This window comes from Macaca thibetana, chromosome 11 (genome assembly GCF_024542745.1).
Source record: "Macaca thibetana thibetana isolate TM-01 chromosome 11, ASM2454274v1, whole genome shotgun sequence".
In the NCBI taxonomy this organism is placed as follows: Eukaryota; Metazoa; Chordata; class Mammalia; order Primates; family Cercopithecidae; genus Macaca; species Macaca thibetana.
Window position 1 is genome coordinate 100,547,210 of NC_065588.1, and position 12,725 is coordinate 100,559,934.

At 39.7% G+C, this 12,725-nt stretch overlaps 2 protein-coding genes across 13 annotated transcripts in view; one reads left to right on the forward strand and one right to left on the reverse strand.

Moving 5' to 3' along the window:
- The window catches only part of LOC126930917 (protein BRAWNIN), a 732,366-nt gene that overhangs the window by 377,315 nt on the left and 342,326 nt on the right, over window positions 1–12,725 (reverse strand). The window lies entirely within an intron of this gene.
- The window catches only part of TXNRD1 (thioredoxin reductase 1), a 182,394-nt gene that overhangs the window by 147,332 nt on the left and 22,337 nt on the right, over window positions 1–12,725 (forward strand). For all 7 annotated transcript variants that reach the window (XM_050748465.1, XM_050748464.1, XM_050748469.1 and 4 more), the window contains 6 exons: window positions 3,180–3,322; window positions 3,726–3,841; window positions 5,947–6,172; window positions 8,800–8,892; window positions 9,810–9,886; window positions 10,963–11,119. In XM_050748465.1, the coding sequence (XP_050604422.1) occupies window positions 3,180–3,322; window positions 3,726–3,841; window positions 5,947–6,172; window positions 8,800–8,892; window positions 9,810–9,886; window positions 10,963–11,119 (812 nt within the window). The remainder of the gene's footprint in view (window positions 1–3,179; window positions 3,323–3,725; window positions 3,842–5,946; window positions 6,173–8,799; window positions 8,893–9,809; window positions 9,887–10,962; window positions 11,120–12,725) is intronic.

Below are 12,725 nucleotides of genomic sequence, written 5' to 3' on the forward strand. Positions count from 1 at the left end.
GAGCAAATAGCCTAGTTGTTTTTATTGTTTACATTTTTTATGGATATAATCACTGGAGTTATCCTTTGTCAAGTATTTACATAGTTATGGTAACAACAGATATTGCATTTGGATTATGGTATTTCTATAATATAAAATTAGAGTTCTTTTGAATATATTGTCATGTAGTGTTTGTGAGAAATCATACAATGTTTATAATTTGTAAGGAAGTACTAATTGCATTTGCTTTCTTTTAAAGCTGTTACATTTTTCTTCCTCCAAAGAAGTCTTGTTTCATGAGCCGATATTTGGGGGGGTGGGGGTTGTTTGTTGAGGAGGGGGTGGTTAGACTTTGTTGGATTAAAAATATTTAGAGCACTCTAAAAACCCTAGACGAGTTGAAGAGATTGGAATTGTTAATTTAATTTAATTTAATTTATTTATTTATTTTGAGACAGAGTCTCACTCTGTCACCCAGGCTGGAGTGCAGTGGTGCCATCTCGGCTCACTGCAAGCTCCGCCTCCTGGGTTCACGCCATTCTCCTGCCTCAGCCTCTCGAGTAGCTGGGATTACAGGTGCCCACCACCACACCTGGCTAATTTTTTGTATTTTTTGTAGAGATGGGGTTTCACCCTGTTAGCCAGGATGGTCTTGATCTCCTGACCTCGTGATCCACCTGCCTTGGCCTCCCAAAGTGCTGGGATTAACAGGCGTGAGCCACCATGCCCGGCAGAATTGTTAATTTTAGAAAGTAGATTGCATTATCTAGTAGAAGAATAAAGTAAGATTTGGCATAGCTTCCTGGCTAATTTATGACGTATGTCACTCTGTTGTGAAGAGTGAAACTCCAACCCCTATCTGATTTGAGGTTTGAGACCTATGCATTATGGAGCATTTGAGGGAAAATACTCCAGCCAGTAGCCAGGTTAAACTATTTTGTGGCTTTTTCAGGGTTTTAATTGTGTATTAAATGTAAAGATAAGGCATAAATACATGCTTGGAAAAATTTTGCTGTCACTCAAACTAGTTATGCTTCTTTTCTTGATGCTTTTACTTCCTACTTAAGATAATAGTACCTTTTCCAAGTCTGGAATCTTAGAAAATCACTAACTTTTAAAGTTTTATAATGTTGGGGTCACATTGTTTGCTCAGATCCTTAAGAGAGAGAGGGATATAAGAAGAAATTTTGTAAAACATTGGTAATTACTGCAGCTTAGATGATTAGCATGTGTAGGTGAGTTATATACTATTCTATTCCACTCCTAGTAGAGAAACAGCAAGTCCTGAGACTTTTGTAGTGGTAGACAGGCCAGGCAGGCAGGTTAGTCCAACCTTCCTGCAGCCTTCCCCGCCCACAAGCTACCTGGTCCTCTAGAACCATAACCACAGTGGCATCTGCAGTTACTTTTTTTTTTTTTTTCTTTCAGTTGAACCAATCTCTTAAGGTTCGCTCTAATTCTAACATATTATGATCATATGAATTGAATTCAATATCCATAATCTATCTGTTCTCTTGGAGGCTATAAATCAGTTTTTTGTGCTGTCATTCCCACTTCCAGAGGCTGGCCAGTAAGTGTTATAAGCCTGTTTTAACACTTACTGTATAGCCAGTCTACTTGCCCACTGAATTAGAGACTCACATTCCTCATTTCAATGAGAGAAGCTTTCAGTATATGTTGATTCTCTTCTTCCTTCCAAACCACAGCTGCCCTAGGTAGGACCTGTCTTTTGCCTACCACCAGAGTATATTTACCTGTATCTTATTTATTTCCCTAGTCATTTATAAGATATTGATTATTGGGCCAGGTGGCTCATGCCTGTAATCCCGACAGTTTGGGAGGCCAAGGGGAAGGATCAGTTTGAGACCAGAAGTTCAAGACTACCTTGGGCAACAAAGCAAGACCCTGTCTCTTAAAAAAAAAAAAAAAAAATTAGTTGGGCATGGAAGCCCTCTCCTATAGTCCCAGCTTCTTAGGAGGCGAAGCAGGGGGATAATTTGAGCCCCGGAGTTTGAGGCTGCAGTGAGCTGTTATTGATTGTACCACTGCACTCCAGCCTGGGCAACAGAGTGAGACCCTGTCTCTAAAGAAGAGATTATTGAGGCTGGGTGCAATGACTCATGCCTGTAATCCCAGCACTTTGGGAGGCTGAAGTGGGCAGAGCACTTGAGGTCAGGAGTTTGAGACCAGCCAGGCCAACATGGCAAAACTGCGTCTCTACTAAAATTACAAAAAATTAGCTGGGCGTGGTGGCCCACACTTGTAGTCTCAGCTACTTGGGAGGCTGAGGCATGAGAATAGCTTGAACCCTGGGGTTGGGGGGTCAGAGGTTGCAGTGAGCCCAGATTGAGCCATTGCATTCCAGTCTGGGCAACAGGGCAAGACTCTGTCTGGGGGGGGAATAAAAAAGAGAGATTATTGAATACCCAAGGGTTGATTTTTATCCTTTGAAATTTAATATTACTTTAGTGACCTGAGGATTAATTTAATTATGACAGAATCAAAAAGAATAAAAAAGTTTTCTCTTTGATGAGATATGGGAGTTTGGAGGGAAATGTGATGGACTCTTAAAATTCTGTCTAAATGAACAGTCAGTGAATTTTTTCCATAAAAGGCTAGATGGTAAATATTTTAGGATTCTTGGGGCATAGGGTCTCTAGTAGCTACTTAACTCTGCCCATGTAGTGTGAAAGTAGCACTAGAAAATATTGAAATAAATAAGCATGGCTGTATTTTAATAAAACTTTATTTACAAAAAGGTGATGGGCTGGATTGGCCCATGGTTTCAGTTTGCCAGCCCCTGACATAAACATTGTTACTAGTGTAGTAACTCCATACTTGGCTACATCAGAATCTCTTGGATTTTCTTACAAATAGAGAATCCTAAGCCTTAATATATCCCAGAAATCAGTAAAATTCAAGTTCATTTCTAGATAAAGAAGGGAAGAGTTTGTGTATTGTTATTTTAGTTTAAAATTGTCAGGAGATCTGTCTTGTATTATTTAATTGTATTAGTCTTATAAAAGAGAAAGAATATTCAAAGATGAAAAAGTGGCATATGTGCTCAAAATGGAGGATTTGCCCTTTTAGATTGCCTTTTAGAGCTCTGCTCCTTGTATTTCACTTGAGTGATTATTGAGAAATGATCTTTGCCAGGAGTTGAAAAGCCAAACAAGATTTTGTCTTATTTCCTTATACAGTTAAGCATGATTGGGACAGAATGATAGAAGCTGTACAGAATCACATTGGCTCTTTGAATTGGGGCTACCGAGTAGCTCTGCGGGAGAAAAAAGTTGTCTATGAGAATGCTTACGGGCAGTTTATTGGTCCTCACAGGATTAAGGTAATTATGTGACATCCTGACTAGTTTTTTTTTTTTTTTTAAAAGCTTTGGTTGGAAAATGTTAAAGTATTATAATAAAAGTAATAGCCACTGTGACCCAGACTATCCAGTTTGGTGATTTTGCTGTCATATCATCCTATGGGGCCTTGTGTGGAGGTATGGTAAAATGTAAGCGTACTGAACCAGACCACCTGGATTTGAGGTTTGGCTCTGGCACTTACTAGCATTGTGACTTTAAGCAAGTCTGTTAACTACTCAGTCTTAATTTATCCTTTTTACTATATTTTTGTCCTCATTATGAGGATGAAATGAGACAATGTAGTGAATGGCCTTTGTTAACTATGAAGTTTATAATTCTGAGGAATGATTACTTAATAAGGTTTTCATATTGGTTCCTTTGTAGGCAACAAATAATAAAGGTAAAGAAAAAATTTATTCAGCAGAGAGATTTCTCATTGCCACTGGTGAAAGACCACGTTACTTGGGCATCCCTGGTGACAAAGAATACTGCATTAGCAGGTAAAGAAAAAAAGCAGGGTGGAAAAGAAAAACCTATTGTGGATTTTGCTTTCACATTTTTCTTCAAACCCACTTCGTCAATTTTTTGGACTTCAGACAGATTTCTTTGCCACATTGTGCCCTCTTTGGGGGCAGGGGTTTAGGAGAAAGAGAAAAAGGAAAAATGATTTTAAAGGAGAACTTTTTTTTTTTTTTTTTTGAGGCAGTAGTCTCACTCTGTCACCCAGGCTGGAGTGCAATGGCCAGATCTCAGCTCACTGCAAGCTCTGCCTGCTGGGTTTACACCATTCTCCTGCCTCAGCCTCCTGAGTAGCTGGGACTACAGGCGCCTGCCACCTCGCCTGGCTATTTTTTAGTAGAGACGGGGTTTCACCGTGTTGACCAGGTTGGTCTCGATCTCCTGACCTCGTGATCCGTCCGTCTCGGCCTTCCAAAGTGCTGGGATTATAGGCTTGAGCCACCGCGCCCAGCCTAAAGGAGAACATTTTAAATATTGAAAACTTCAAACATTGGTCATTTTTTTTTTTTTTTTTTTTTTTGAGACGGAGTCTTGCTCTGTAGCCCGGGCTGGGTGCAGTGGCCGGATCTCAGCTCACTGCAAGCTCCGCCTCCCGGGTTTACGCCATTCTCCTGCCTCAGCCTCCGGAGTAGCTGGGACTACAGGCGCCCGCCACCTCGCCTGGCTAGTTTTTTTTTTTTTGTATTTTTAGTAGAGACGGGGTTTCACCGTGTTAGCCAGGATGGTCTCAATCTCCTGACCTCGTGATCCGCCCGTCTCGGCCTCCCAAAGTGCTGGGATTACAGGCTTGAGCCACCGCGCCCGGCCCAAACATTGGTCATCTTGCTACACAGAATTAGTATCACTAACATACTAGTATAGATTTATATTTACATTTGTATTTGAAATTTATGCATGTGTATGTAAGTATGTAATCAATGGATATTCACATTTTGTAAAATAGGTATGATACATACATACATTTAGATTTTGTAAAATGAGGATCATATATTACCCTTTAACACTTGCAGAGTGGCTGCTAAAAGAAATAGAGGCTGGCAGGTCATTTAGATTTATCAGACTGTAGACCCTACTCAATGCTGTTGAACGGTTACGGTGTCAGTGTAGAAGGACCTCCTGAAATGAGTCAAGCAAGGAGATGTTTTGCTGTGTGGTTTATTTTTGCCTGTCAAATGGTAACACTGCTGACATTGTTCAGGAGCTTTCAATTATGAAGTCATTAAGACAGAGTGTTGGTAAATGTGTTTGGATCCCTTTTGCTCAGGAGTTTCTGATTGTGTTATAAATTACTCTTCTCCTTAAGGCTCTTTTTGGTATATGCTTTTATCCTTTCTCACATGGTGGAAGAGGTCTCAGGGGCCTTTTTTATGAGGACATTAGCCCCATTCATGAGTGGTCTGCCCTCATGGCCTAATCACTTCCCAAAAGCCCCACCCCTGATATCATTGCCTTGGGGTTTAGGATGTTAATCTATGCATTTGGGGGGTACATAAACATTCAGACAATAGCAGGCCCCCTTCTGATATTTTTTAAAAACTCATTCTCTAACAATGCTTTTATGATCTCTGTGTCCCTAGCTCAACTAGAAGACTTTTGTCAGGTTCTACTTTTTATAGTTGACTTTTATATTATAAGATATTGAAAGTTTATTTCCCCCCCATTCTTGTCCACATTCTTGATAATAATTGGTGTTTCAGCTGAGGACAGGTAACACAGGTTTTTCCACCTCAGAGAGAGCTGAGTGGTGGCATGAGGATGGAGGTTAGGGTTTGCAAATCTGTGATTTATTCCAAACAGTTCAAAATCATTTAGTGTGAAGATGAATTGGACTAACTGACTAATATCAGAAGTCACACAGTTTGCTGTGTTTAGCTGTGGGTAGCTTGAGCTACTCCCAAAGCAGCTGAGTGGCAAGAAAGGGTATTTAAGAATTATAAAAACTTCTAATGTATTATGTGTGTAGCTAGTAGAATGTTTATCATCTTGAAAGTATGTTCTTATCAAAGTAAAAATGTGTACTTGGATTTAGTAATTACTCATATAGGAACTTTTTTTTTCTTCTTTCTTTTTTTTTTTTTTTTTCCAGTGATGATCTTTTCTCCTTGCCTTACTGCCCGGGTAAGACCCTGGTCGTTGGAGCATCCTATGTCGCTTTAGAGTGTGCTGGATTTCTTGCTGGTATTGGTTTAGATGTCACTGTTATGGTTAGGTCCATTCTTCTTAGAGGATTTGACCAGGACATGGCCAGCAAAATTGGTGAACACATGGAAGAACATGGCATCAAGTTTATAAGACAGTTTGTACCAATTAAAGTAAGTGGGTTTGCCTGTAGGTTTGTTGATTCTACATTCAGGTAAAAGGCAAAAAGAGAGTTGAGTTGGTGGTGGAAGCATCCTTTCAGCATTATAAACCATCAGGAATGCTGATTCCCCTACTGCTGTATGCTGGTATATAAACACGTACCTCCCTACCATCTAAAGACCTATATAGCTTTGTTCTTATTTTTAGATTAATAATCTCTTCGTTTGTCAACTTTCTCACTTTTGGTTTTCTTCTGTTCAGTGCTTTCCTTTATGCATTCCTTTGTCATCTTTGGTCTGTTAATACTTTGTTTCTTCATATACACCAGAGATTTAAATAAGAGTTCAAGACTAGGCCCTACCTGCACTCCCTGGCTCCCCGTAGGACATTTCCCCCTTGGTATATGGTACAGTCTCAACATAAACACTACATACTTCTGGCATCCCGCTTATCTCATTTATTTATGTGTGCTAACCTTTTTCACTCTTTTACTCTTTTGAAAAGACCTAATACTATGCCAAGTCACACCTGGGATTTGTTAACATTATCAGAAATGTTTTGATACATAAGAGTGACAAAATTGAACACTTAGTGTACGTCTCAGACTAATAGATAATTTTCTCTAGTGCAGGGAAAATGGTGGGACTATTTTGTTAAACTTAAGGAATTGTAGTTGTCATTTCTTTTCATCTCTCAGTGGGTTGACTTGAGTTGTGTATGTGACTATGGATCTCCTAATGCTGATACATAAGAATATGAACTTTGGGATTGGAATGACCTGAATTCACATACTATTCTGCCAGTTTCTTGCTCTATGACTTTGGAAGAGTTACCTCTCTGAACCTGTTTCTTCTGTAAAATGAGGTTGATAACAGCATCTAACAATTCTTGTGAGAATTGTATTAGCCAACACTTACAAAGTAATTAGAAAAGTACCTGGTAGAGAGTAAGTCTAAAGTAAATCTATCTCATAATATTGTTGTGAAGATTAAGGCACAAATTTCCTGGAAGCTGTCAGTGCTTGATTACTGTAGCTGTTTTTTATTTTTACTTTTTTTTTTTTTTTTTGAGACGGAGTTTGGCTCTGTCACCCAGGCTGGAGTGCAGTAGCCCAATCTCAGCTGACTGCAACCTCTGCCTCCCAGGTTCAAGCGATTCTGTTGCCTCAGCCTCCTGAGTAACTGGGGCCACAGGTGCATGCCACCACACCTGGCTAATTTTTGTATTTTTAGTAGAGAAGGCTTTCACCATGTTGGCCAGGCTGATCTTCAACTCCTGACCTCAAGTGGTCCTCCCAGAGCAGCGTCCGAAAGTGCTGGGATTACGGGCTTGAGCCACCGCACCTGGCCTAGCAGTAGAGGTATATATGCTATATTTGCAGTAGAGCTATGATTCATAACAACAGTAAACAATAGTTGTGTGTATATGCTGTACTGATAGAAAGTAACATCTTCCTATATATATATTTTTTAACATATGGGGAATTGGGACCCTTTTGAAAACCTGGTGGACTATTCCTAGTAAAATAGGGTTACCAGAGTATCTGATTCCCACAGCTGGGTATTAAACTCTTGCTGTATTATAAAGTGACCGAATGGAAGGAACCTTCTGTGGAGAGTGGGGAGAGGGTACATTTTTTACAGAGAATGTAGTATGTGTAGAAAGGCTCTGTGGGAAGAAATATTGTTCTAGATACAAAAAAGGCCTGATTGAAGTACAAAAGTGAATAAGGGTGGAGGTGGGATGAGGCCCTTAATGTTTCCAAACTAATCTTAAGCAGTGGACCAGTTAAGCTCTTTTCCAAGGATTAGAACATTTTAATTAAAGTTAAACAAGAAAGACTTTTCCAGTATGTTCAGAGAGGCTTATTTAACTATATAAGAAGGAAAGGGAATTCAGGAAGGAAATTTTTATTACTTATTGATGTCAAATAAAATAACCCTGGATAGTTTTCCAGGTGGGTTTCTAAGTCATTAAACCTAGTCTGTAGGTTGTCGTTGACATCTATGTGTAGTGGGTTGATATATTTATTCTCATCTGCCATCACTCAAGTATCAGGGCTTGCTCATTTCTTTCTACATCCTTAACAACTGAAAACAACCCCTGGTTCTGATAAACACCCACATCTCCTTGCCCACTCCAATTTTTAAGACTTTCTAGCTGTTACCCATATCACTATTGACCTACTCTAATTTAATCTATCCTTTGTTGTCAATGAAAGCTGAGCATCTGTAGTCAAAAGAGAATCTCTGAATTTGGGCAACAGTTGCCCTCCATGGGATTAATGGTTCTGGGTGAATCACAAGATAGAAACCTGGGAAAAGCAGTAAGTCATTGGTTTGATTTTTAGGGATGGTAGTGTGCTTTGTGTAGCTTGCTTTTTTTCCCCGTTTTTCTCTGAATTTTATTGTTTGAGAACTCTTTAAAAGAAAGCCCTTCTAGCAGACAACATTGAGCAGTGAAAAAGAAGGAGATAATCATTTATCATCCTAATGTTAAGTGAGGGAGATGGGACATAAAAGACCTATCAAGCAAGATTTTATATTTTAACTTTGGGTTAACCAGATGGAAGGGGAAGGTAGATAATCCAACTTGATAAATGTCTTTATTTCACAGTAAAACTTCATCACTCTTACAGATTGAACAAATTGAAGCGGGGACACCAGGCCGACTCAGAGTAGTAGCTCAGTCCACCAACAGTGAGGAAATCATTGAAGGAGAGTATAATACGGTAAGGAATGGGCCCAGGTTAATACTTTATCAGAAAGCAAATAACGTGCTTATTGGGTATCTTATAGGAACTTAAAATGGCTCTTAGTGATTTCCAAACGTACTGGTTCTATGCCCATTCTAAGACATCTCAGTAACTTATAATATTAAAATTTGTTTTGGTGGCTGGGCGTCTTGGCTCACGCCTGTGATCCCAGCACTTTGGGAGGCCAAGGCGGGTGGATCACAAGGTCAAGAGATTGAGACCATCCTGGCCAACATGGTGAAACCCTGTCTCTGTTGAAAATACAAAAATTAGCCGGACGTGGTGGCGTGCGCCTGTAGTCCTGGCTACTCGGGAGACTGAGGCAGAAGAATCGCTTGAACCCAGGAGGCGCAGATTGCAGTGAGCCAAGATTGTGCCACTGCACTCCAGCCTGGGCAACAGAGCGAGACTCCGTCTCAAAAAAAAAAAAAAAAAAAAAGAAAATTGTTTTGCTAAAGGTATGGCTTCAGATTTTTTCCACTGTAACTTAAAGTATTAGTCAAATGGCTATACAAAGGCAACAGAATTTTTAAATGAGCCAGAATTTCTGTCCTGTGTTATTTCCTTTCATCTCTCCAGACAACCACTTAAAAAATAATTTAGTTACAGACTATGATGTCGTTGTCTTTAAACTTGGATAGGTTTATTAATTATGAATTCTCTTTTTCCTAATAAGAAATAGAAAATAATTTCTAATATATCATATATGTTCAAAGGATTTTTTCTGAAGATTTTAATTTATTTAAACTCTTGCATTATTTTCTTAGTGAAATATTTATTTCCGAGTTTGAAAAATGAAATCAGATTAGCTTAGTAAGCAGAGAAAAATAAGATTAAGTAATAAATGCAAAGCCTTTTTGTTATTAGTCACTAATATATTAATAATTTTTCAGGTGTTGCTGGCAATAGGAAGAGATGCTTGCACAAGAAAAATTGGCTTAGAAACTGTAGGGGTGAAGATAAATGAAAAGTAAGAAAAAACCTTTATTATGTCATATTTATTTATTTACTTATTTATTTATTTTATTTGAGACAGAGTTTCTCTCTTGTCTCTCAGGCTGTAGTACAATGGTGTGATCTCGGCTCACTGCAACCTCTGCCCACTGAGATCGAGCCATTCTCCTGCCTCAGCCTCCCACGTAGCTGGGATTACAGGCATGCACCACCATGCCCGGCTAATTTTTGTATTTTTAATAGAGAGGGGGTTTCGCCCTTTTGGTCAGGCTGATCTTGAACTCCTGACCTCAGGTGATCCACCTGCCTTGGCCTCCCAAAATGCTGGGATTACAAGTGTGAGCCACTGTGCCTGGTCTGTTATGTCATATTTAATACTATTTCAGTTATTTACAGCGTTGGTCAATTATAGAATTTTAGTTTTTTGTTTGTATGTTTGTTTTTTTGAGACAGAGACTTGCTCTGTCACCCAGGCTGGAGTGCAGTAGTGTAATCTCGTGTCACTGCCACCTCCGCTTCCTGGGTTCAAGCAATTCTTGTGCCTCAGCCTCCCTGGTAGCTAGATTACAGGTGCCTGCCATCACACCTATAATCATGCTGGCCAGGCTGGTCTCCATCTTTTGGCCTCAGGTGATCTACCCACATCAGCCTCCCAAAGTATTGGGATTACAGGTGTGAGCCACTGTGCCTGGCTGAATTTTAGATTTTTTAAAGCTAATTTTTACCATAGTTGAAGAGCTCAACTAGAAAACTTTTCTTCCAGTGCCATTCACATTAGTATTTCCTGTTTGTTTTCTTTTTCCATTTTGGGGGGAGTTATAATTTAGAATCCTCACTCTTAACCATTGTGTTGGAGTTCTTCCATTCTAAAATTTCTTAGTTTTCTTATTTCTTTGATTTTCAGAATAGTGACCAGAATTGTCATGAAAAGCTATTTTGTTCCTTTGAGCTGTTTTGTTATATTTTTAATACATTAGAACATTGCCCTCAGCTAGAGTCACAATTTTGGGCTTCCCTGGGAAAACAGAGGATTTTGTTATCCTTAATTAATAATGGTAATTAATGATTATTTTTAACTGTGTAAAATTGCAGGACTGGAAAAATACCTGTCACAGATGAAGAACAGACCAATGTGCCTTACATCTATGCCATTGGCGATATATTGGAGGATAAGGTGGAGCTCACCCCGGTTGCAATCCAGGCAGGAAGATTGCTGGCTCAGAGGCTCTATGCAGGTTCCACTGTCAAGGTGAGTGTTGTGCTTGTTACTCATTAGATACTGTTGTCAGCAATACTCCCAGTTCCTTATTTAGGGGGCAGTTGGAAAGTTTTGCAGATCTTGAATAATTTAGTTATTTTGCTGATGGCATCCTAGATGTCCTTTATTAGCTGTATTTCAGACAAGAAATTATTAAGGCTGCTGTACATTGTGACTTTATTATGAAAATTGACACTCAACTGGGCACAGTGGCTCAGGCCTGTGATTACAGGACTTTGGGAGGCCGAGGCAGGCCGATCACCAGGTCAGGAGTTCAAGACCAGCCCAGCCAACATGGCGAAACCCCATTTCTACTAAAAATACAAAAATTAGCCGTGCATGGTGGCGTATGCCTGTAATCCCAGCGACTCTGGAGGCTGAGGCAGGAGAATTGCTTGAACCGGGAACTGGGAGGCGGAGGTTGCAGCGAGCCAAGATCGCGCCACTGTACTCCTGCCATGGCTACAGAGCAAAACTGTCTAAAAAAAAAAAAAAGAAAGCCGGGCGCGGTGGCTCAAGCCTGTAATCCCAGCACTTTGGGAGGCCGAGATGGGCAGATCACGAGGTCAGGAGATCGAGACCATCCTGGCTAACCCGGTGAAACCCCGTCTCTACTAAAAAATACAAAAAAACTAGCTGGGCGAGGGTGGGTAAACCCGGGAGGCGGGCGCCTGTAGTCCCAGCTACTCGGGAGGCTGAGGCAGGAGAATGGTGTAAACCCGGGAGGCAGAGCTTACAGTGAGCTGAGATCCGGCCACTGGACTCCAGCCTGGGTGACAGAGTGAGACTCTGTCTCAAAAAAAAAAAAAAAAAAAAGAAAAGAAAATTGACATCTTGGATTCACACTATGAATAAAAAGAACTTGATTAATAGGTTTCAGCACTATTGTTGAATAGTGTACTTTATATCCATATACTCTAAATAGTTGCATTTTATATCTATGTCATCATTACCAATATAAATAAAATGTTCTGAGTCTTTTTATGGCACTTATCTAGGCTATAAAAGGACTTGAGGATTTAGGTAATGATGTCGGTATGCAAAGTAGTTTAAACCACTCTTCAGGCCTTATTACCCAGTCCTTAGAAAATAATCTGTCTTAGAATGTTGAATACATTAAATGTTATATTAAATTTTAAAGTGATACTTTTGAACCCGGGAGGCGGAGCTTGCAGTGAGCCGAGATTGCGCCACTGCACTCCAGCCTGGGCGACAAAGCCAGTTATATTAAATTTTAAAGTGATAGGATGTTAAAACTCTTCAGTATGTTTCATGGGACTAGATGGCCAGAAAAGAATAAAGACAGCTGTTTTTTAAAAAGGATTCCAGAAACATTAGTTGTAAATAATGTTGGCGTTACCCATTTTCCTTATCATGGTTTCAGTTGGTTACAGTAATGGGAACCTCAAAGAGTGATGCTAGCAAAATTTGTGACCTGGGGTTACTTGGGATGTAATGTAATAAAATCTCATATTTTGAATTAATGGATTGAGGGTTAAGATATTGAATGCCAGATTGACTGATTATTTAGGGAATAGCAGTTGGTTCATATTACTATTTAGAATAAATTTAACAAGACTGCCTCTTTGAATTACAT